Consider the following 25,858-nt stretch of genomic DNA (forward strand, 5'->3'; position numbering starts at 1 on the left):
AATGCATAATGTCTGTCCAGGATGATTGATTAGCCACCTATCACAAGCTTTATTGTAATATTACTTGAATGGACCATAAACTGCTACGTCGAGTGGCTGAAGCTTATGACTAGTATGGGGTGGTATTGTTAATAAAATTATACCATTTTCTTTTGCAAGTGATACAGCCCTTATTAATATATGGCTTTCGTGATTATCTAATATGAGAAGCTTGGGTTTTTCCTTGCATGGCCTTTCATGTTTGATGAAATGTTCCAATACAGACAAAAATATGTCTCCAGTCATCCAACCAGAGGTGTGAGCTGCACCTCTACTTCCAGGTGGGGCATTGTGTAGCATATGGTCCTGGAAATGCACACGGGGGGACACAAAAAATGGAGGGAACTGCTTTTCCTGTGCTCCCAATAATGGCACACACAGTTACGAGAGTGCCCCTCTCTGCAGAAGTAATTTTACCCACTTGCTTCTGGCCACAAGAGGAAACTACGTTTCCAGGCTTCTGCACTGTTGTGAGACCAATTTCATCGAGGTTGTAAACATCCTCTGGTCCAAATCCAAATTTTTCGTAGGTTAATTTCAAATTTGAAAAGAATTTGTCTACGTTAAATTTGTTAAAACTGGTTGCATGGCTCAAGCTTGTAGCCTCTGGTTGTCTGAGAGAAAGTTTGTGCCTCTTAATAAAAGAACGAAGCCATTCTTTCCCAGCCATTTTCTCTTCAGACCAATTTGGCAAAAGTTGCTTATTATTAGTAGCAGCAAATTCATAATCCAACTTCCTTGTGTCTGTGAATGCCAAACCATAGTGCATACCTGCAACTTTCATCAAGTAGGAGCACAGAGACAGCTCTTCTGCTGGCTTAAACACCTTTTTGTGTTCATTAGATGGCCTAAAATTTACCTCACATCCATCAACATATTTGCTGACAAAACGTTTCAACGTCGTCCTTGGGATGTTAAATCGAGCAGATGCTGCACGAATACCCATTCCTTCTTTGGTGGCTGTTACCGCTACTTTCAAATCTTCTACTGAATACGACCGGTGATTGGTTGTACGCATTCGAACACGCGGCATCTGAAATTAAAGTTTGGAATTAGAAGTGTATCTCAATCGGAATTTAATACGTAAGTTAATGCCTCATAAGTGGTGCCTTGTTGGTATCATTTGTGAGGTTCAGACCTGTCTTCGAACAGTTGACTAAACAGCAAATAACATAAGAGAATTGCCTACACTTCAGCTTATTAAAAAAGAAATTAAAAAATGAACTTCAATAATATGAAAACTATATTGGGGTTAACTGGCCCGGTCCACATAACCTAACCAGTTTGGTGGCCAGTTAACCCCACAGCACATGCTTTCTTTGTCTGCCTCTAAAATACATATGAAACAACTATTTTTAAAAACAAAATAATCTGTTTTAAAGAGTAAATACTTACGGTTAATATGGTGTAAAGAACTTTTCCGTAACTCTTCTTCAGCAGTGATGAAACCAGAGAAAAACCAAGCAGGAAAAAAACTTCCAACCTCCTTGAACAACAAAGCCTCTCTAAACAGGATGCCTTATGCACTACAATTGTTTTTTAAGGCTTAGGTTGTCTGTACTGTAGAATTGCTTATGCCATCTATTGGATAGGACAGAAAACAACTCCCGCCAAAATTTAAAAGCATGGACCACTTAACCTAACCGGTCCAGTTAACCTAATCCTCCCCTAGTCAGGCTTAAACATTTATATGAAATTTGATAATATGGTGGGACCAGTGTCAGTTCATGCAAGATACTTGGGTTTCACTAGGTCTAATTGCATTTAACACATTTTTCGGGAAATTTACAGTACAATTCAACAACTAGCTATTTTTAGCTAAAACTTCCTAAGAGTTCGACATTTACTTTTAAACACTCTACATAAATTATCGTTATACAGTACACTAAATCTAGTTTCTTCAGTATGTAGTCAAGACCGTGTTCTTTTCTTCCAGAAAAACCACACTGTCCATGCCAGACATTTCATAGTTCCCTCCATCTAATTTGTGCCTCTAACCCTAAAAATAATTATATATCCGAAAGTGAAAAAAAGATACAGTTGACTTGTAACATTACTTCACTTGTTAAAACAACTTTCATAGCATTCCATGGTGTTTCAAATTTTGTGAGTAAACCATACGTAGTAGAAAATAACTGTCACTCATCCACAACAGACAAAATCTAACTTTACTACAGTGTCACAAAATGAGAATGACACAGTTCCTAAGTATCACTCATTGATAGTTGATATTGTTAATGCTATAATTTATGACAGGAAGATATTATCAAAGTTTTTGAGATAGATGTTTCATTGGAGAAAATTACCATTTTAGAACAGCTAATCTTCGAAGCTGCAGGGTGACAGGAAAGGAAACAATGAAAGAGAACAAGCTGTAGACCACCTAGCTTTTGTGACCAGTCTAATGGATTTCGATTCTGGGAGAAGTGATTTAATATTTAATGTTCTTCAAGAAGAGCGAGAGAAAAAAACCTCGCAGGTGTAGGGCTCAAAACCACTCCCTTCCACATAGCATGTAGATATTTGGGCTACTGAGATGAGACAGAAGGCTTCACTTCTGTGCAGCATGGAATTATCTAGTTTTAGTGCATGATTTATATATTCATCCGTTATTTACAGCAAATTCATTTTGTTCGCTTGTGTATCTGTATTCTGAGCCTTGGCCATGCACAGTGTCTTGTATCTGAGACTGCAAATATTCAAGCAGGCCATTACTTTTTTTCTGGTTCTGTATATGTTATGTTACAAATTCTTCTCCCCAGGTTAGAGCTGGAACTAGCTGCAGGAAATAAGATGAATTCCAGAATCCTCACAGTTACTGGAAGTGCAGACAGTGCTTCACAATACATGAACTACATGAACGTTTTCTTCACTGCTCAAAAACAGGTTAGCATTTTACACGTGTGCTGTACGCATTTAAGCTTATATTTTACCTTGGTGTCTATAAACCTGGCAGAAATGGATTTAGCCTGAGATTATTTTTTGGGCTAGGAAACCTGAAAACCTTGTATGGTAATTAAAAAAAGAACTGAAATTATTTGAAATTATTCCATGATTTAATGTTCCATTGATGATATTGTTTTTATGAATACATGGTGGTCTTTCTATCAATAGGCCTATCTTATTTTGTATTTGATTTATTATGCATATTGTAGTGAAATTAAAAGAAATATAGTAAGCAAAAGGGTGGAAGTAGGTAGACAATTCCTTTTCTTTACCCTCTATTTACTCTACAGAATTGTTATGTGAATTAATAAAATACTGCTGCATATTTTTATGCAGAATAACGTGAAAAAAGAACAGAATTATTCTGGAAAACCTGGAAATTCAAATCAGTATCTAGTATGCACCCAGTTTACATTAATCTTTTCCTAACATGGTGAACTTTCCTTTTGTAGAGTGCACATATTCTTTTTTGATTAAGATAAGGAGATTTCAAGTGAAGTGGATATGTTGTTGTTGTTGTTTTCTAATGCCAGGCGTTTGACAATAAAGTCATTTGACCTCTTGCACTCCAATATTTTTCAAAGATATTATCATGACCAGCCACTGAAGCACAGATTTTGAGGTGTTCCGAACCCATTTCTTGGTTTGAGTTGCACAATGGACAGTTAGGGGACTGATATATTCCAATTCTATGCAGGTGTTTGGCCAAACAATCATGGCCTGTTGCCAATCTAAATGCAGCTACAGACAATTTTCGTGGTAAATCGGGAATTAACTGTGGATTTTGATGCAGAGAGTTCCATTTTTTCCCATGGGATTGTGTTATCAAATTTTGTTTGTTGAAGTCTAAGTATGTAGATTTAATAAATCTTTTCATAGAGTAATACGTAGATTTAGTAACAGGTCTGTAAGTAGCAGTGCTGTCCTTCTTTGCTAAAGCATCCGCATTCTCGTTTCCCAGGATTCCACAATGAGATGGTATCCATTGGAATACAATTGTAAGTGGATATGTAATATTTATGATAAAAATGTTAGATCTTATAGCAAAAAGCCCTATAATTAATTTTACTTACTAAACTCTCCTTCATTTCCAACCCATACATTCCTTCCTACAAAAACACACACACACTGTTTTTTACTCTTTTCTCTATCACACACTCAATGCATTAAAATAGTAGTTATGGTACTAATAAAGTTTGAACTCTTTGCTATACATGTCTTGAAATTAATGTGCAGCAGAAACTAATCATGTCTAGAAAGTTCAATAAAAGCCTTGAGAACCGAGTTTACAAAAGCTTGATTGTAAAGCAGGAAAGCACTAGAACTTCAATATAGATACACATGTTGTTTTTATAGATTTTACTGAGGTGGTATTTGAAAAGTTTACAGGAAAAGAAAAAAATTAGTCAAAGTTAATGTCTCACAACATCGCATACAGAACATACAGAATGATTGAGGAGGAAAGGGCCATACTTTAAGCGGTGATAGTATAGGTGATTCTAAAGGGAAAACATAATATAAACACGTGTTTTATTCTCAGTAGTTTTGGAGAAAACTAGTTGAAACCATGAGGAATGGGAACAGTGCAGTGATAGTAAATTTGTGTCTAATTGTCCATTTCTCTTTACAAAAATACCACCGCCAACCTCATGCACTTTGCAGCTCATGTAGCCAGATACCGTGTTGCTAATTTGAGCTGATTTGGACATTCCTTAATGTGATCGCAAACATTTAAAACACGGGCAAGCAATAAATTGCTACTTTGTTTCCACTTTGTGCTTGTAGACTTCTGCCACTCTTTAGCCAGCCCCACTAACAATAATAATGGTGACCCTGGTAGCAAGAAAATGACACCACCACAACTGATCCAGCACCAGACAGGTTTTGTTAAAGTACTGGATCACTGGCTGGCTGGAATATGTAGAGGTCTCTTTTTGTTGAAAGTACATACCATCCTGCATTGCCAAAGGAACATTCTCAAAGTATTCTGGTAACAGATTTTGCAGGAACTCAAGATACTGTGCTTTGTTAAAAATATTGCCTAAAATAACTATAGGTACCAAGAAGTTAGTCTTCAGTAATATCACACCACATATTAACTGCGAAATAACTATGAAAATTACTGTTTCATACTCATAGTTGCACATGTTGTTGATTCCATTATGGGTAAATATTGATTCTGTGGCCAGGAGGAAAAAGGTCTTAAGTAAAAATTTTATACTTTTCAGGAGAGCAGTAGAAAGATTGAAATTGGTGTCAATTATAGAGTTCTTTTAATTAAGAGGTTTTTCCTGGATATTATTTATTTATATTTCTTCTGAAATAGGTAATGTTGCTCATTTAACAATTTTCTTGATTATTTCCAAAAATAGCCCTTTTAAGACTACAACCCAAACTGAGAAGAAGGGACCATTTAAGCATAAAAACCTTTTTTATGTCAAAATAAATGGGAAATGTAAATTATTAGGAATGCAAAATAGGTGTTAAACAGTATAGGACTGTTTACCTGCTCCTTAAAGTTTTAAAAGGAAAAGGCGTTAGTATGTGATAAAACATCTAAAATACAAGTTAGACCTTTTTAGTAGTATGGAAAGTAAACATGTGATGTTTGTAAAGAATAAAGTATTAAATATTCTTAAGTTCTTTATTCTCTGTGTGCTCGATTCAAAAAGTACTTAGGACATTTGGTAATGCTTTATGAATCCAGTCAGGAGTCTTATTTGACTTTAACCGTTTTACCAGATGGCAAAAACGTATTACGGCGAACGCCAGTAGGGGAAGTTATCCCCGCCCGCGCTGCTCGGCACCTCGCTCGCATGCTCTCTCTCTCTACTGTCTCTCTCTACTATCTGTCCCGCTTCGATGGATCACTGCCTACCACATTGTAATATGCATTAGACAATACGCATTAGACAACTGTCCACAACCACAATGCAATACACATTAGACAATACGCATAAGACAACTGTCCACAACCACAATGCAATACGCATTAGACAATACGCATTAGACAACTGTCCACAACATGTACTGACACAACACAACACAACACAATGTAATGTGGTTTTCATTAAACAACACTCACCTGTTAACTTTGCACGTCCTCGAAGTAACACAATAGTTCTTTTTTTCCCACAGGTTGGACACTCGTAATGAGTACACGTCTTCGGTACGGATCATCACTACACGTGGTTACGTCTGTACACGAAGTTGGACACGGACACAATGAAGCGTTAACACTTATGCCACCCCCGTAGACAACCCCTACCAAGCGACATTCACAAGCCCACCAGTTTCTACCCACGCTATTCGGTCATTGTCCCCTTCTACAATACGTTATGGCAGTTACCTTAAACTTAAATAGATTCATTTTCCCTTCTACCGCCAACTCGCCTCGGTAGCCGAGAGGTCTAAAGCGTGAACAAAAAGCGTGCGTTTAGGGCGTTTAGGTTTAGTTACGAACTTTCTCGGATCGAATCTCCCCTCCTGCGAAGTCGGAAGAAAAAAAAAGAGAGAGACATGAAGCTAGGAACAGAGAAGGAGAGAGAGAGAGAGTGGGAGAGAGACTGACAGGACGAAGTTCCTCTTTTGCTTCGTAGATGTCATTACTCTTTTTGTTCCACTTTCCTACACTAGATGTCACCCCACTCTAAACCCCTATTTCCACTCTTTCCCGCTAGGGTGTGTGGTGAGCTTGTAGGGGAAAAGTGGAAAGGGGACGTGGGCGGAGCTTTGCGTTCGTCGTATTACTTTTTTCCCTACCAGATTGTAGAGCATTGTTTCCGCTTTCAGAATATATAAAAATCTCAATTTCACAAAAAATTGACTTAAGACCTGTTTCCTCCCAGCCACAGGATAAATCTGTGAACAGAGTGTGTGGAATCTATGGCAGTGATCCATTGACAAAATTTCAGCTGTTTGGCATCATCTCCTTCATGAAGATTTTGCACTTGTTGGTGATGATACGGATGTAGGCCTTGCTTGTATATTGTGCATCACACTCGTGTTTGTGGAATATTAAGTTATGCAGCAGTATTCTTCTAGAGCTAGAAGTTAGGTTGTGTTCAATTATTTGAAGAATGTTCGCACTTAAGGTTCAAAATCATACTTAATCTATTTTCGGAATTTGTTACAAAATAAATACGAGTATTACAATTGTATTAATAAAATTATAACTGAGTCACACCCGAAAAAGCAAGACGTTTCCATTTTGTTGGCCCTATCATTCAGATATAACATGGACATTGGGAAGAATATCACATGCACGCAATGTGTCACTCTCATAAACACCATCTACCAGGCACTCTGCTGTCAGGAAACCATAATTGATATTTCAAATAGCAGCTCTACAATTACCATTGCAAGAACTATAGACATACACCATGTTGACATACTCTGCATGACTAAAGAAAGACTCGTTCCTTCACATGCACACCTCCAAGTGTCCAACATGACAAAGGCAATAGTACAACCTAATGTCATTTTGGTTGTGCCTGCACCAATGTGAGCAATTATGCGTAGGAAGAAAATGAGATTCATGCCTGTTATTTTCAAGTAGCTGTTTCTTGGAAACCATTAAGAATAAGACATACATATGTCTATATAATGTTTTTCCTTTAAAATCGCCCATACTATAATCACCCCCCTCCCCCAATATATTGCCCTTTTCTTTGTATATTAGGCTTGTAAAACAACTCTAACTGCGTTTAAAATTAGAGATGAATTGTCAGAATGGAGAGAAATAAAATCAGGAGTCTGACAAGGTTATGATCGCTCTCATCTGCTGTTAATCCCTCCAGCCTAGTGGTGCATGCTCCAATGCACTGCATATCCAGTACCTGTTGTAACGAGTGCTGATGACTGTTGCTCCAAAATTTCATTCATTGGAACCAAATGCCTACTTCCTTTTGTGTCATCATATTCACTTTGAAAATATATATGAACATGAAACACTATTTCTTTTGTGTCTGAATGCAAGATGATTTCCTTTGTCTCCTGTTAAATGCACTAAGAAGTTCAAACATATGGACACTGTAAAACAAAATAATTCCATCTTTGCGATAATTTGTCATTACATCAAACGCTATCAAAGAGTTGGAAAAGTGAGAGATGAGACAGAGACACTGAGGGCAGGTAGTGTTGAGTGCTGACTTACAGAAACAGATGAAGAAAGTTTTTTTTCTGACTACCCTGTCAAGCTGGCCTCAGGAAGTTCCAAGAAGTTGTAACAGTTTTAGTGGGTAAGTGAATGGAAAATTGGTGGAAACTTCCTTCTGTATTAAAAAAAGATATAGAACAATCGTCAAAGAAAAAAATAAACATAAAAAACTTCCCAAAGCTGGAAATGAATGGAATAATTTATTAAAATAATGAAAGTAATTTATTACATTTGTTATTAAATTAAATATGATAATGCTAGGAGTGAAATGCCTTGTAATATGTATTTTTTTTTTTTTCAAACTTATAGGTAAAAAAAAAAGAAGACATTTCAAGGTGGCTGGGTAAAATTAATTTTTGCAGCAACAACAATAATTTCATAGACTGCTTTCTTTGTATATATAAATTGAGAGTGGTGTTGATGAGCTTATCAATTTATCATGTGTTGTCATCAATTTAGACGTATGCAAACCTTTTTGGTCTTTGATAATGTTATGAGTTACTGTCATCTCAAAATCATGCCAACCACTGCAATACTTGTGCATATGTTGCTATTTAAAATTGTACTTCATTTTAAAGTCACTGTTTGTGAAGTGGATTTGTCCAATCTAAACTGAATGTTAGTGTTCCATTTTCGAATTTAGAAAACAGCTTCATTTTTCTTTATATTTATAAGCTACCATGAAAATAAATGTCACATTTAATTACAGCATCTACTGTTTTTATTTTATGAAGGTAGTAACATTAAAATTGTAGAAGTATATCATAACTGGAAAATGTTCCATCTTACAGAACAGTTTATTGTAATTTCTAGATATGAATCATTTCTTCAGAGCAGCTAGACATAAAGTATTAGCTACTGTTTGTTAAATATAATACACTGGAAGAAATGAAGATTACCACATACAGCAACTTATGTCATCTGGTTTCATGCAAGGTTTTATTTTCATATACGAAGGGTACACGGGAATAACGATCAAGGTCCATTTTAGAAAGTTTCGAGAAAAACGAATTTTAAAGTTTAAACACTTAATACTTTGTTATGTGTGTATTTAATAGAAATTGACGTAGTGGAATGTCAAGAACGATGATTTCTTATTACTAGCTAGACCACATGATAGTACTACCTTTCCACTATAAGATAGCATTATTAACTCAATTTCGATTTTTGATGGACCTTGATCGTTTTTCCCGTGTACCCTTCAACATGAGAAACAATTTTAATATAAGCAACTACATTACATTGCTACAGCTATGAAACTTGCAGGACAATCTCGTTCTTTTATTAATCATATTATCATCCATACAGTATTTTGACCTCTTACAAGACTGTGTAGTATAATCATGATCAATCTACAAACTGATTTGGGGCAAGTTACCTGGTTGAGGTTTTTCCGGGGTTTTTCCTCAACATATTAAGAGTGAATTCTGGGTAACTTTTGGCACTGGACCCTGGACCCATCCACTAGCATTATCATCTTCATTTCACTCAGAAGACAGATAACCACAGTAGTTGATAAAGCATAGTAAAATAACCAAAACACAACCACAAACTGATTTCATCATTGCATACAATTCTGACTTCTTATGTTATTCATTAAGACCTCAGTGTCATTAATTATTAATCCCTTCCTATTAATTTTTTTTTCTTGACTTTTATCCACAGAATGTTACACTTGACGTTTGCAGTTTGGATCAAGATTTGGGTCTCTTGCAGCAAGGCTGTGATATTACTGGTGGTCTCTATCTTCACATACCACAGCTACAAGGATTACTTCAATACCTGCTGGTAATATAAGGACACATTGCTTCTTACATTCAAATTGTGCTTAGATTCAGGAACATTTGTTGCCGTGCAGTATTATGTCGTACAATTCGTTTCAAAAAGAATGGGCTGCTGACAGTGTATAAGTTTCAGATATATAATACTGTGCATGCTCTTCTTGTCAAAACCGTAATTCACCAAACATGATTGAACCATTTAAATTTGCTGTATTTTAAGAGTCTGAAATATGTTATAAAACCGAATGAAGGGTTCATTTTAGATACAGTACATCAGGGTCTCTGAAGAGTGAAATAACAACATTGATAAATCAATCGAAACAAATATGAACAGGAAAACCAGTCTAGTTTTCAGCAGCATAGATTTTTATGGCATGGGTTTGCAAAACGAGTGAATAATATTAGTTCAAGGTTTGAGTCTCTGGCACTCTTAATTTTTTTAATTACAAATTTCCCATGATGTGTTTCACAAGGCTAGATTTATATCGCGACATCTTTTACAATATATGCCCGAATTGAGAATTCCAGTACATAAAAACCCCTCCTCTTCCAAGCAATACTCCTGTAAGTAAAATGGTCTGTCGCATCATTACTCTGGAAGATGGCAGACAGACAACAACTCCATTAACAAATCATTGCTCTGGGTCGCATAGGTTATTCTGCATCAAGGGCAGCCAGAGTAATTTGAGTCCTTTGATCGACTGCTAAGAGGTGGACTAAACTTTTTCTCTAGATTGGTGAAGTTACAAATTGCCCAGTTCCTGTTCGGCTATGTACCTCTAAAATGGAAGAGGATGTTATATTGTTGAGAGAAGTTAAAAAATCACCCCTTTGGAATAGCCTCTGAACTCAAGATAGTGTCCAATTTTCCCAGTTGTCCACACACCATGTGGAGACATTTTAGAGAGCGTGGTGTAAGATATCGAGCTGTGAGGAAGGAACATTTTAAGATGGAACATATTGTGGATCGTCTAGCTTATGCTACTTTCTGACAAGTCATCGATTGGCGAAATGTCATTTTCTCCAGTGAGGTAATTGTCTCTAATAGCAACAATGATCCTGCCCTAGTTTACTGTATAAATGGCCATGGTCCTAGGCATACTGAAAACGATGGAAGATTTTGGAGGTGTCCATAAATCTACTATAAACCTATTGAACATTGTACTGTGTGTGGCAGACAGTCTCCTGATAAGATTTACTATGGAGCCTGATTTATAAGCACACTAATAATATTACCTAATTTTACAAGACTCATAAAAATCATTGTCTTGTTTGACTGAATTCTGTTTCATAAACATTCTAGACAACACATAAAATACGCACACTAATATTACTATTTCATTACTCAGTTGATTCTGTATGGTGTTACGTCATGGATGGACATGCAACATTTAGTTTGGTTGCATTGTGTTTGGGAGTATAACATTGGTAGCCAGTGTTAAGAAACTGTTTGAGGTTAAGTCTGACAAGCATACTGAAATACGCGGTATTGGTCCTCTATAGGTTTTTTATGATACTCTCTGTGATATCAAGGGACAAAGAAGTTTCTTAATGAAGATTCTCCACGAGCATTGGCTATTTTAAATCAATAATGTAATTAAACGGCTGCGATCATCTTCTTTTCTTTCCTAGTGGTAATACCAATCGTATTCCACTACGGTTTAACTTAACTGAGACTCTGTAATATGGCACTTTGAATTAAACTCACGGTTAGATTTAACCTAGGTTTGACATAATCTTTAGATTAACCGTATTTATAAAACCGGGCCTAAAAGTAACAACAAGTCTTGATAGTTAAGAGTCTTATCCCACAGCACACTGCATTGCTCTGTACATGGCCTTGAAGTAGCATGATGCGATTCGGCTCACTCAACTCAGATGTGAAGTGAAAGCTCTGTACATCAAACAGTCTTGCTATATTTTCCAGAGATCATGAGGTATATATCTTTAGAATATATTTGAAAACTGGGTCTTTATAAGAATATAATAACGCTGTGCAAACTATTTCAAAGCCGTTAATATAATAAAACATTATGAATTGTAATAGCTTTCTCCTGAACTTTTTTCAGTGGGTGTTCCTGCCTGAACCACCAATTAGAAAGAAGCTGGTATTGCCACCTCCAGTTAAGGTTGATTATCGAGCAGCTTGTTTTTGTCATCGAGAATTGATTGACATAGGATTTGTATGTTCCGTCTGCTTGTCAAGTACGTATATCACAGATTTCTTATTTGTGTGCTAGTAATAAAGAAGTACATTGAAATTTGGGAAGTGAATTTTTGTGGTGGTAGTGATGTAGTGTGAGTGTTGCATGTGTGATTCTTTCACAGTGGTCTGTTTCCTAAAACTGAAGCTTGTGTGTATTTCAATATAGAGTTATTAATACAAGCATTTATAAGAGTACATAGTGAATGTGGTAACTAAACTGATTTTTGCATAAATAGGGTGATTCAAAAGGTAAGGTCAACTGGCGAGGAGATGATTGAGAATGACATTTAGAGCAGGAAAGTCCTTTGTCAGTTTTATTTATTTGCCACTGCTTCAGAGTTACAACAGGTCAAACAGTTAATTCACATCTCATGATACTTACAATAAATACTAATTTACCGTCAGTTGTTTTGATCTAGCTTTGTTTACAAAGCATGATTTCCACCATTGATGAAATAACAATAGAACACACACCGTGAAATGTTGTGATTGGCCAGCATGGCTCCCTGACTTAACGCCTCTGAATTTCTTTGTGTGAGGTTTTATGAAAGAAAAGGTGTCCGCTATGGAGATTACAGACAGAGATCATCTGCTCCAACTAATTAATGCAGCTGCAACAGACATCAGACTACGAAACGAGCTGTTAGATCTTGTGCACAGTGCAGTAAGAGAACGTGTCCATGTATGTTCGCATACAAATGGAGGAAATTTGTATTTTACTTACTGAATAAAAAAGTATAACAAAACGTTAATAAACAATGATAACACAGTAGATCCACTGCAATTATAAAGTTTACAATACAGTATTTAATAAAAAATATGTCATTAATGATCGCTTTTCTACTGATTGACTTTTTTTCACTGCAAGATCTATCACGAACAGTGATGGATAATACAGACTGTTAGATGACTGAAGGTCGGATAATCGAGACTCTGCTGTAGACAGCACCATGTATCATGTTTCCAGTGAACATAGTGTACATACCTAAGCCTTATGTGGTGATAAAATTATTAGAAATTCTGACACTAAATTACTATCATCGAACAACTACACTTGTTAGCTGCCAAACAGTTATTCCTATTATGGACCATGAAGGCTCATAGGGTAGATGAGGCTTAAGCTTCCATCTGTACAGACAGTTGGTACTAATGGCAGTAAGGATGTCAGTCCTATGTACCTGTTGTCTTTACACTCAAAGAAATACCCTAGGGCTGTAGTGTGGCCAGAAATATTAGCTCAATCAAGGAAATGCATGACCCCATCAGGAATCGAACCTGCTACTTTCTAGTTTGGCAGCACTTTTAAATAAAATTCCTTAATGTAACTATATAAAGCATTTATATTACACAATTACACTCGTTTGGTTTACACCATACAACTTTTTTTAAATTTGTAAGGTCTAAAGTCGGTATTTTTTGTGTTATAATCAGTGGTAGAATTGGGCTAGTATGGCATATTGGGAGTAAAATAAGATGCCAAAAAGCATACCAATAGCAAAACTCAGGGGCGGCTTTTGGGGCAGTGCCAGTGTGCCATGGCACCACCAATGAAAGAAACAAAAAATAATATCCTAAAAAGGAGTTGTAATCGTTTATTTCTACACATTTTATTCATATTTCATCTGAACAAGCGCGCGCACAGATCGGGACGCACTCTTGCAGCATTTCTCCGAACGTTGGAGCCAGTTCAGTGTGGCACTATCTGCCTGCATATAACATTGTACAAAAGGCTACTGATTCTAGTTTATATGCGTTTCTTATGGCAGACTTTGAGCCGAATTCAATTTGACTCAGTAGTTAACATTCCGCCCGCTAGAGTACAGTAATGCAGAAATTTCACTAGATGGCAGGGTTGTTGAAGACGTTTTCAGGGAACCATCAAGCCCAGACTTGCACGAAAACACAAGTTAAAGTTCCGCACCAAATCTTAATGTAATGTTGCCAATTCAAAACTAATGCATACAACTTGGATTTGAATGTGTACATTATTATCCATTTAATTATATTGAATGCAGAGATAGTCAATCATGGTTCTTTTTAGAAAGATTTTTTTTTTTCATATTGTGTAACACTATTTGTTAATTTTGTGTAATATTTGTTTTATTTCGCGGCAACTAAATATCGCTACACTGTTGCTAGTATTGATGCTTTTGTTAACAATACATGAGATCTGTGCAGGACATGAACATGTGTTATTCAGGCTGATGCCTTGGATTCATCGGCCTGTTTAAATAAAGTGCAAACGTGTTCATTTAATATCTATATCATTGTTCATCTCGTGTGTTTTTGCCAGTAATTTTACTAGTTATACAAGTTTACTAGTTGAGAAAGTTTTGCATTATCTGTATTTGTAAATTTCGTTATTAGTTTCGGAAATGGTATTGTAACTGTTACCAGGTGCATTATTAACTGCACACCTGGTAAAATAGCAGGTTTAATATTAATATGTTTTATATAACATAATGTAAACGTGACCTGTAATTATCATCTTTTACTTGGGTGATTTGCATGCAATCATTTTTTTTCTCCATTTTTGGCACCACTACCAGAATTCCTCACCGGCCGCCACTGGCAAAACTTAAAAATTGACTTATTTAATGAAGCTGATCCACACAATCAATTATGCTAACCAGTAGTGTTGTCATACTCTGTAACTTCTCTTAGACAGTCCTGCAGTAGTGCATGATGTCTTATATAATACATTATTTAGTTCGCGTGCAGGAGCAATGTCTTATTTTTATAAATTCCCAAGATAGTTATATCACAAGACAAGTTTGTGCATACCGACAGTAATTTATTTCCATTCGACCACTGGTTACTACATAGACCCTGAAATAAGCACCAAGCAAAGCACTTTGGTTCAGGTTCATTCCCCACCAACTGACTCTTTACTCATTGTTATTAGCGTTCAAACCCCGACAAATAACTACCGTTGCATATTACACCAAGAACCAAAGAGTTAACTTTTCTTAATTTTGGTTCTTAAAAGAACTTTCCGTTTCGATCTGTTTACATGATCTTCTATAGTAAATAGTTAATACATATTCGGAAATTTAATAACGAAAGTAATTGTAATAATTAGTGCCTTTATTCGATGTATGTACATCCCTGATGTTTACTTTGGGACGCTGTAGTGCATGTGCTATACGCTCATAATCGAGGTCAAACTCTTACTGTTATTGCAAGCTAATATTGTAGTCATTCCTGGTTTAGGCCATAGGGTCTTCTTTAACACTCAGTCAGGAGTAAAACTTTGACACAGAGAATATTATAAATATACATACATAGTGCCATCAAAATGTATCTGGTCTGTGCCTGTATAAATGTTGACACTTACCTAATTTAAATCTGGTTACCTTCGAAGTAATTTCTCCTGCATTGCTACAGTGATACCAACGCTTCTGCCATGCCTCAGATTCTTTCCGGAAGTTCTGTCCTTGAACCATGTGAAGCATCTTTTGCAATATGGCCTGAATCTCCCCTACAGTGTCAAAATGCCACCAAAATTTTAAAAAAGAGAAAGACGTTATAAGGGGCTAAATCTGGAGAATAGAAGAATGCGGGATGGCTGTCATTCACCCCCTTCCCCCTCAAGAAGTCGTGTGTTTTGTAGGCAAAGGCAAAGCGAGCGATAATGTTGTGGTACAGAAGCCAGTTTCTGTCATGTCAGAGTTTTGATTGTAAAATGGCGAATGTCCTCACACAGTCTCCTCACATTATTAGAAGAACTGTTACTGTCTACAAAGGTTTTCTTTTTATCTCTTCATGGGGCATTCAAGTAATCTTCTTATTGTTGGTTTAGGGTTTCTTTCTTTGAACATTCGGCCAGCATAATACTATTATTATTATTATTATTATTATTATTATTATTATTATTATTATTATTATTATTACCGGTATTATTATTATTATTATTATTATTATTATTATTATCATTATTATTGTTATTGTTAATCTTGTTGTTGCTGCTGCTGCTATTGTTATTATTTTTATATTTATTTATTTACATTTTTTTTTTTACTTTTTCTTTCAGTTTTCTGCAAGTTCAGCCCAATCTGTACAACATGCCAGTAAGTATCAAAGTGGTATGATTGACGTTTAAATTGGTACACTTCATAAACTAGTTATAGAAACTATAGCATGCACCATTATCCAAACATTCTTATGAAACTTGTTGATTTCGTTTTATTCTTTGCTTGGGTGGGCGTGCTTGATTAGATTTATATTTGAGCAGGTGCGTATTTTGCAGGCTACCGGGGCTACCGGCGGTAGCCCAAGGAAATTACAAAAGAAAAAGTTTATAATATAACATAATGTAATAATTTTGTATTATTAGTTTTACCATAGTAATTAAAATTAAAGTAATTGTTAGATATATTTTGTGTAATAATAGGGTCAGCGGTAGCCCAAACCTTTAACCAGTATACGCCACTGTATTTGAGCCTGTGTAGGTTGTTTAAGGTATATGTACACGCACAAAACGCAAAAAATGATGAAAAATTAGAATTTTCAAAATATAACTATTTTAATAGAGAATTTTCTCCCCTTTAATTTGATATAAGTTTCGATTTATGCCTTTTGGTTTTTCAGATAAGTCCCATTTTCCAAAATTCTGCATCATCAGCCACAGTCACTTCTACGAAGATCACTCCAAAAGTAATCCACAACATTTTAAAAAATTTATTTTTTATTCTAAACCTTTGCAATTTATGGAGGTCATAGATACAACCTTTCCCCTTGTATTCAATTTTAATTTAAGTCATTCCCGTGAGTGGCACCATGATGGCACTTCTTCAAGATGGCTACTGTAGGTACTTGACATTTCGACCCTCACAAATACTAACATTGTAACTCACTTTTTTACATTTTTCAGGAGATGAAAATGAAGTTTTAAAATGATCGTGTAAATTAGTGTATACAAATTTGTAGAGTAACAGTAAGATTTTACATACAATTGGGGAGGTTTAGAGCTATACAATGATAGTACTGGGAGAAAAAGAAACAAATTAAGACCATATTAACTAGAACAACTCAAAACCATAAAAAATTGAGTTACAATTTTAGTACTTGGGAGGGTCGATTTGTCATAAGCAACGTGCTGTTATCGAATTCCTGTGCTGTGAGAACAACACAGTGGGAAACATTCACAAGAGGTTGAAAAAAGGTGTATGGAGGTGCAGCTGTCGATCACAGTACGGTTAGTCGGTGGGCAAGCAGATTATCTTGTGAAAGAGGCCAAGCCAATATTTGGGATACTCTTTGCAGTTGAAGACCCTGCACTGCATGAAGACCTGACAACGTGCAGCGCTTTAACAACATAGCTGTGGCTGACAAAAGCGTAACAGTGGAAGAATTGTAACTCCAAGTGGGAATAGAAGAAGCAATTGTGTGCAGAGTATTGAAACAGTTGGGGTTAAAAAGTTTTGTGCCAGGTGGGTTCCGAGGATGTTAACAGAAGCCCACAAAGAAACCAGAAAAACAGTGTGCAGCAAACTTTTGGACCAGTATGAGAATGGTGGAGATGAATTTCTTGCAAGAATTGTGACAGAGCTGAAACATGGCTCCATGATTTTGATCGGAGATAAAGAGGCAGACAATGGAGTGGCATCACGCAAATTCACTGAAGAAAAGAAATTCAAAACTGTGCCTTTGACAGGAAATGTTATGGCTACTAAGTTTTTCGATTCAGAAGGACTCTTGCTTGTGCCACACGGAACCACCATTAGTTCTGATGCATATTTAACAACTCTCAAGAAACTTCAAGCTCGACTGAGTCATGTTCGACCACATCGGGAGAAGCAGTCGTCCACATCGGAAGAAGCAGAATGTTCTGTTATTGCACGGAAACGCATGGCAACATGTCAGTCACAAGACCATAGACCAGATCAGAAAACTTGGATGGACAACACTGAAACATTCACTTTAGAGTCCTGATCTGGCACCATCCGATTACCATCTCTTTGGTAAACTGAAGGAATGAGGTTTGAAGATGATGACTCCCTTGTGCACGCTACTAAAGAGTAGTTCAGACGTGTTGGTCCAGACTTTTATCGTGCAGGTAGGCTATAAAGGCCCTCATTCCAAGGTGGCGTAAGGCAGTTGAAAGGTGCAAGGATTATGTGGGAAAGTGACGTATTGTTCCTGAAGGATGTATCTACATTCTATGAAAATAGCAAAGCTGTAGGGTAAAAATGTAATTTTTAAATAAATATTGTGGATTACTTTCGGAGTGATCCTCGTAGCAGTCAATCCCTTCGTCTGGCATTGCTTGTAAAATAAACTTCTTTCTAGTCCCAAAATAGATGCATAGATATCAAGGCATGATCATTAGATTGAAAACACGTTTTTACATAATGAAGTAAATTTATAATCTTTTACTGTTAGTCATGAAACTGTAAATTTGTGTGTCAGTGATGTTGTACGTCATTTTAATAAGAGTCCAAAAGTAGAAATTAAAATTCTGAGGAGGATGGGCATAAACCCTGGGACAAACACCATCACAGGATTTGTTGCATCAATGGAAAATAAGGACAAAAATGCCAAAAAAAAAAAAAAAATTTAACACCTGAAGTTAAAACGAGGAGGAGGTATTTGAGAAGCAGAAAGAACCTGAAACTGGACCGACATGAAGCTGCTTAAGGGGAGACATATGATGATGGAGTCTTCTAGGCTCTGAAAGTTTGTGGCTCATTTCCTGTAAATAGTAATTTTAGAATATTTAATAGATGATGCTCAATCTAAAACGGTTACATTTGTGCTAAAGTAGCACTCCAGTTTTGATGGTGCCCAGCCACTATCAACTTGGCGTCCTTGAGTGAAAAATACTGGAGAGCGAGAGACTTAATGAAATCCTTGTCAGAAATTCAGCATTAGCAAACAACAACAATTCTCTTAAACATGATATCTCAGCCAAGTATATATATATATATATATATATATATATTTATTTATTTATTTATTTATTTCGGTTAATCCGATATACTGAAGCTTAAGAGTCTACCTCCATTGGAAGGCAGTTTGTAATAATAATAATAATAATAATAATGATCTCTTAAAGTATAGCTGAGAGTATATAAATAATAATAATAATAATAATAATAATAATAATAATAATAATAATAAGTAAAGTAAATTAAAGTAATTAAAGTTTGGAAGTAAATCCCGAAAAGACAAAGTATATGATTATGTCTCGTGACCAGAATATTGTACGAAATGGAAATATAAAAATTGGAGATTCATCCTTCGAAGAGGTGGAAAAATTCAAATATCTTGGAGCAACAGTATCAAATATAAATGACACTCGGGAGGAAATTAAACGCAGAATAAATATGGGAAATGCCTGTTATTATTCGGTTGAGAAGCTCTTATCATCCAGTCTGCTGTCCAAAAAACTGAAAGTTAGAATTTATAAAACAGTTATATTACCAGTTCTTCTGTATGGCTGTGAAACTTGGACTCTCATTCTGAGAGAGGAACATAGGTTAAGGGTGTTTGAAAATAAGGTGCTTAGGAAAATATTTGGGGCTAAGCGGGATGAAGTTACAGGAGAATGGAAAAAGTTACACAACACAGAACTGCACGCATTGTATTCTTCACCTAACATAATTAGGAACTTAAAATCCAGACGTTTGAGATGGGCAGGGCATGTAGCACGTATGGGCGAATCCAGAAATGCATATAGAGTGTTAGTTGGGAGACCGGAGGGAAAAAGACCTTTAGGGAGGCCGAGACGTAAATGGGAGGATAATATTAAAATGGATTTGAGGGAGGTGGGGTGTGATGATAGAGACTGGATTAATCTTGCACAGGATAGGGACCGATGGCGGGCTTATGTGAGGGCGGCAATGAACCTTCGGGTTTCTTAAAAGCCATTTGTAAGTAAGTAATAATAATAATAATAATAATAATAATAATAATAATTATATCTTAAGGTGTAGCTGAGAGTATGTACAATCTTAGACAAAAAAATGACTGGGCTCCTCTTCAGAAGACTTTGGTTGATTCTGTTAGAGGTTAGAGCTTAGGTTTGCATGTGAAGAAATTTCTTATGCATGACTCCGCTCTGTTTTTCCTTTGGTTTGTTGCTTTTCCTGTCTGTTTATAGGTCAAGTGTTATAATCTATAATAATATACCATATATTCAAGGAATAAATTAGGTGTAAAATAAACATCCTTTCCCTATAAAGTTGCATGAACCAGGTGCTGCCCAAAGTGGACTTAGACAAATTCACGTTACATGAGAGCGGTAATTTTTTGTGTCTACTGTAAGGTTGTACATTGTTGAAGTGAAAAGTTTTAATTAAAAAAATTGTTGTACCTTAGTAAGTTGATTGTTGACATGGCAACCTTCGCGATTGTCAAAGTCTCAAAGTGATCGTATCAAATAACCTGAATGTTAACTCACTGATTCGTTATTTAGCACGTAACTTAGATTAAACAATGGTTTACATTTAACTGCATGTCTTGCATATCTGTTGTCACAAGTTCGCATTCAGTACATAATATCTAATGACCCAAAGGACTAAAAAACATGTATTATATGTCTTTCTCGTGTTAAATTCTGTCGTACATGGTTAACAACAATTCTCTTAAACATGAGTTCTGAAGAAGGCCCATAACAAGCTGAAACATGTTAACCAGGTACGATAGAATTTAAGACGAGAAAGACATATAATACATATTCCGAAGTGATATAGTGTTAAAAGTTGTATAATCAAGATGTACTAAAACAGTTCATAATTCATTGTAGCCGAAATTCCATAAGAAACAGTATATCCCTGCTGGGACCAATATTTTGTTAACTGAGTGTTCGTAGTAAGTGGGTTCATGTTAACATAGGCTGACCAGACATCCCCGATTTCCGGGGACTGTCCCCGGGGAGCTAATGTCCCCATTTTTGTACCAGAAATTTTCAGTTTGTTTCAATAAACATTTTACACGTAAATATTTAAGTATCATGATGGAACTGCTGTGATTCATGCACATTTCTGAATGGTTCTTAGTATGAGACAGAAGAACCAGCGAGCAGAGTATGAGATATATGAAAGTTGAAACAGTTATAGCTTTGTTGCAACTAAAAACAAACTTTCATTTCTTATGTAAGAAATTAGTGTGAAGGTGTATGGGAATGAATAGATCCTTAAATAGTAATATGCGTTACAAGAGCGATATGTTGAAATTTTCATGTTCGAGGAAAAGTTTGAAAAAGCGAAACGTAGTTGAGCTTTTTTAATTTCCGAGAATTGAAAGAAAACATACCGCTCGTGTATCGTACATTATTTTGTGCGAAGATCGTTTATTACATACCTGAAAGAGGAATTTCTAATTAGATGCAATGATATCTCCATCTTGGTTTCTGTTCAATGACTGCAATTTTGGAAAACAAAAATATCTATCTTCAACATTGTTGCTTTAAGATGTTTTCTGTGTTTACTATACTCCAGCAGGCCGTGATAAACGTCTGTCTTTTTTTTCCCCCAGTCTATAAATGCGAACTTAAAACAAACGGCTTCCTTAATGTTACATGCATCACGAAATGCAGTAACTTTAGTGGAGTTGTAGAGTTTACTTAATTTTTGCAAATATTTAAAAACAATAATTAACAGTGCAATTTAGGTGAAATTGCAGTGGTAAGTTTCCAATTTATAATTATTACTATATTGAACATCTCTAAAAATAATATGTTACAAGCCTAAAGCAGTAAAATCAATTTGTTACTTAAGCGGTAAGAAGAGGGAAATTGTTATGTGTGTTCGGTTGGGAATACTGAATGTGGAATTTTAGACTTACTGCTGGTTGGTTTTGTGCAGAAACCAAGCAAATACGCACGATCTCGCACAAAAGATACATTCTTTAGACAAGTACTTGTAAAATGTGTGTGTTAGAGTTCAGTGTGTACAGTATTATGTGAAAGATTTCCATGCATGCGTCAGAACTGGAATTGAATTCTTAGTTGCTGTAATTATGTATAGGAGTTACGTGTGTTTATGCATTTAATTCAGAAAATTTAGATACTCTACAAACTTAGTGTACAAAGTACTATCATTGTATCTACTGTTGCATGTATTTCCTGCAACATTTCAATGGAGAGTGACTAGGTAAGCGTTCGTGGTGAAATTGGCGATGTCCCCTGCTGGACCATAAAAAATCTGGTCAGCCTATGTTAACAGGGTTTACTGTACTACATGTTTCGTAGTTCCACATCATCTTGATTATGTGTATGAGTTGTATTTGGGTAAACCGATACTGCTAATTGCATTGGCAACAGAAATATATAAATGGGATTAAGAAATATGTTATGTTGTTATGCAGTAGCCAGATATTGACACCAGACAGTTCTCTTGCTTTCCATTATAAGCTATGAGATCGAGATCTTATCTTCTTTGTTTGGTGTTTTGTTGTTACCTGTGCTACAGATCTCGTATTTTATCTCTGCCTTTGTGCAACATCACTTGCGACAGGGAGGTGAGGCAAGGGAAGAAAGTTGTAATGCTTTCCAATGCACTGATGCCTATGTTGTAAGATAAGCCACTGACCGGCAAAAATATAATCCTAGATCTATACCTATTCTTGTTGCCTGTTTCTATTCTTTTCAGGCGTTTCTTTGGACAGGCATGGCAAAAATTGAACGTTTTTTTTTTTTATTTTTTAATTTTTTTATTTGTTGTTTTTCGTATTTGGAATAGTGTGTTTTCTATCTAGAGAGCCAGCTTGTGAAATGATAATTCTTTTTAGATATGGTATACAATTTTTATTCCAAGTTTGAAGTTACTTATGCCTTCTACTCTTGATGTTATATCGATTAGTAGATAACTCTTTTGCGAGGACTGTGTAGTACATAAATGTTTTGCGTGCAGATGCTATAACTGTAATACTACTGGGTGTTCATTTCAAAGTGTGTCACGACGTCTCTGTTAGTGAGTCAGCGATTTGAAGCGAGTTTCAGCTTTTATGTCAGAGAAGTTACCTATTAATCAAGGCGTTCAATCTGAACTTGAGAACGTGTACAGTATAACTTGAACGTCGTAGCAACAGATGGCGGCTTGTATGGTCTGTGTGCTATCATAACCTCTTTCGACTGTGTTTTGCGCAGGCAAGTCATACGGCAACATTCCACAACACAAATCAAATGCTCCGTTTCCATGTTGACCGTCCAAGTTAATGTCAACAAATATTGTACGTAAGTAATCATCTTAACCCTCTCCCATATCCCGACAGTAAGAAAAAACTCACTTCAGTACGTGTTTCCAAACAGTTCACATTCCTGCCACTACCGGCGTTGTGGTACGCATCGGTAAGTACTCTTCTGAATGAACGTCGTACTTGCTCTTCTGAATGAACGCCGTACTTGCCAGGCAACTTCTCTTGCACATAGGTAATACGCCTCTGCGGAAATGTAGGAAGATTGAATTCTCTAGGCTCATCGGCTAGACACATGACGACATACAGCAAGCCATGACACACTTTGAATTGAACACGCAGTACTTATAAGTTGTAACGTGAGAAGTATTCACAGTATATTCCAGCCCTATACTCTATCTTCTGAATTTATTAAAGAAGTGTCATTGTGCCTGTTGTAGACCTTGACCGGCCTTATAATGTGCCTTCACAGTCATTTCTGTCTTCTGCCTCCCTTTTCTACCTCTGTACTCTCAATATTTTCAGATAACAGTATATACTTTTGTTAATTATTATAAACGTCACCGAACAGATAAGAGTACTAAAATAGTGTTCTTCTGTTTTTCAGCACTGTATTCAAAACTCCAGGTCCCCTTCCAATGAAACCAAAGAAGAGGAAGATTAAGTTGAATTGAAATTGTAATGTGTAGTACCTACATAAATGCAGTAAAGTTTTCTTTAACTTTTTTAGATTAATGTCTATGATTTAGACCTGAATGACACTTTGTGAAGTCTTGCTATCTTTTAACAATTTTAGGTTATTCCAGATAAATAATAACCATTTAAACAGAAAATGTCAACGATGTGCCATATTTTTAATGGTGAATTAATATGATGTGAAAGTTAATAGGCATCCTTAATTAAATAAATATATTAAAAATTCAGTGGATTGGTAGACCATAAAAAATGCTTGAGGATGCTGAGGAGATGGGGATCAAGAGGATGAACATAGTAAAGAAATGAATAGGTTTCAGTTATATGGCAGGTTTGGTCTCTCCAAGTGCTATAATAAATCAAGAAAAGGAAATAGAATATGACATGGTGGAACCTCAAAATGTTTGTTGTAATAACATAGTCATGGATTTAAACTTTACTTTCTCCTTATCTACAACAATGTTTTTCAATGTTCATCCACATTTGGCACTCTAAAGTTGTAATTTAAAATTCAACAAACACTCATTTAATATACATAAAACAGTGGTTCCTAACAAGGGTGGAGTTTTTTTTCATGAGACAAGTAAAATACGATTTTTTAAGGCTGGTCTCTCTCTCTATATATATATATATATATATATATATATATATATATATATATATACCTCGGAATAACATTGAGCAGCGATCTCGGCTGGGGGGAACACGTTACGGACACAGCAGGAAAAGCATGGAGAGCGTTACACTTTGTAATGAGGGTACTAAGAAAAGGCTCTGATAAATCCAAAGAGATTGCATATAAATCACTAGTACGTCCAGTAATGGAATATGGTGCTGCATGTTGGGATCCTTACAGATTAGAACATATTAAGACACTGGAAAAGATTCAAAAATGGGCTCTCAAGTGTTGTCGGAAAAATTCACCATTAAAATGGGACCACTCAAGGATAGGAAAACGCGAATTCGATTATGCGCACTGTTCAAAACATACTGATGTGAGCCTGCCTGGAGAGAAATAAAAAATAGGTTGCAACCGCCAAATACTCTTCAAGGAACGACCACACATATAAATTGAGGGAAAGAAGACAGAGGACGGACACTGGAAAGTTTTCTTTTCTCAATCATACTGTCAGGGACTGGAATGCTTTACCTGCAGACTTACTAAAGGCTTTACCAACAACCAAAAACGTATTTTAAAATAGGCTTAAGGACTTTACTAATAGACGGTAATTGTACACAGTATGTAAAGGATGTAAATGATATTTTGTTATTGAAGTGTTGTATCAGTGAAGAATTATGTTGTGTCAGTGAAGTGTGTTGTGTCAGTGAAACGTGTTCCTGTCAGGGAAGCTTTATAGTTTATAGTGGCAGTGCAAAGTATTTGAACAGTGAAATGTTTTTGAAGTGTTAGTAAAATCAGGATAGAATTAGTGAAATGTGTCGTAGTTCCAGTGCAGTGAGTGAGTTGACAGCGAAATGAGTGTAATGTGGAAAGGTACTTGTGCAGATATGAACATATCATGCTCGTGGGTTTTAGTTCGAACTTAGATTTAAGATACAAATTAGATTTATTTTAAATGTTATTTTAAGTGATCGTGCTTCATTTAATTTAGGATATTCCCTATTATTATTATTATTATTATTATTATTATTATTATTATTATTATTATTATTATTATTATTATTGTTGTTGTTATTGTTATTTACTGTATTTTTAATTAGTAAGTTTATTATTGTCATTATTGAGTGTACTTAGTTACCACTGCCACCGGGTATATACCCATTCCAGTGTGAATAAATACATACATACATAGTGACACTTGTGGCTGAAAATGTCGCAGTTGGGGGTTTTTTTCGGAGTTCTCCCATTTCCCTATACTAGGCATCTACATTGTT

The 25,858-nt window shown here is 35.8% G+C and overlaps 1 protein-coding gene across 4 annotated transcripts in view; it reads left to right on the forward strand.

Moving 5' to 3' along the window:
• The window catches only part of Tfb4 (transcription factor B4), a 52,061-nt gene extending 27,869 nt beyond the window's left edge, over window positions 1-24,192 (forward strand). For all 4 annotated transcript variants that reach the window (XM_069841440.1, XM_069841437.1, XM_069841439.1 and 1 more), the window contains exons 4-8: window positions 2,802-2,925; window positions 9,809-9,931; window positions 11,994-12,129; window positions 16,164-16,200; window positions 23,877-24,192. In XM_069841440.1, the coding sequence (XP_069697541.1) occupies window positions 2,802-2,925; window positions 9,809-9,931; window positions 11,994-12,129; window positions 16,164-16,200; window positions 23,877-23,943 (487 nt within the window). In that variant the 3' untranslated portion in view covers window positions 23,944-24,192. The remainder of the gene's footprint in view (window positions 1-2,801; window positions 2,926-9,808; window positions 9,932-11,993; window positions 12,130-16,163; window positions 16,201-23,876) is intronic.
• Window positions 24,193-25,858: the final 1,666 nt, after the last annotated feature.

This window comes from Periplaneta americana, chromosome 12, assembly GCF_040183065.1.
Source record: "Periplaneta americana isolate PAMFEO1 chromosome 12, P.americana_PAMFEO1_priV1, whole genome shotgun sequence".
In the NCBI taxonomy this organism is placed as follows: Eukaryota; Metazoa; Arthropoda; class Insecta; order Blattodea; family Blattidae; genus Periplaneta; species Periplaneta americana.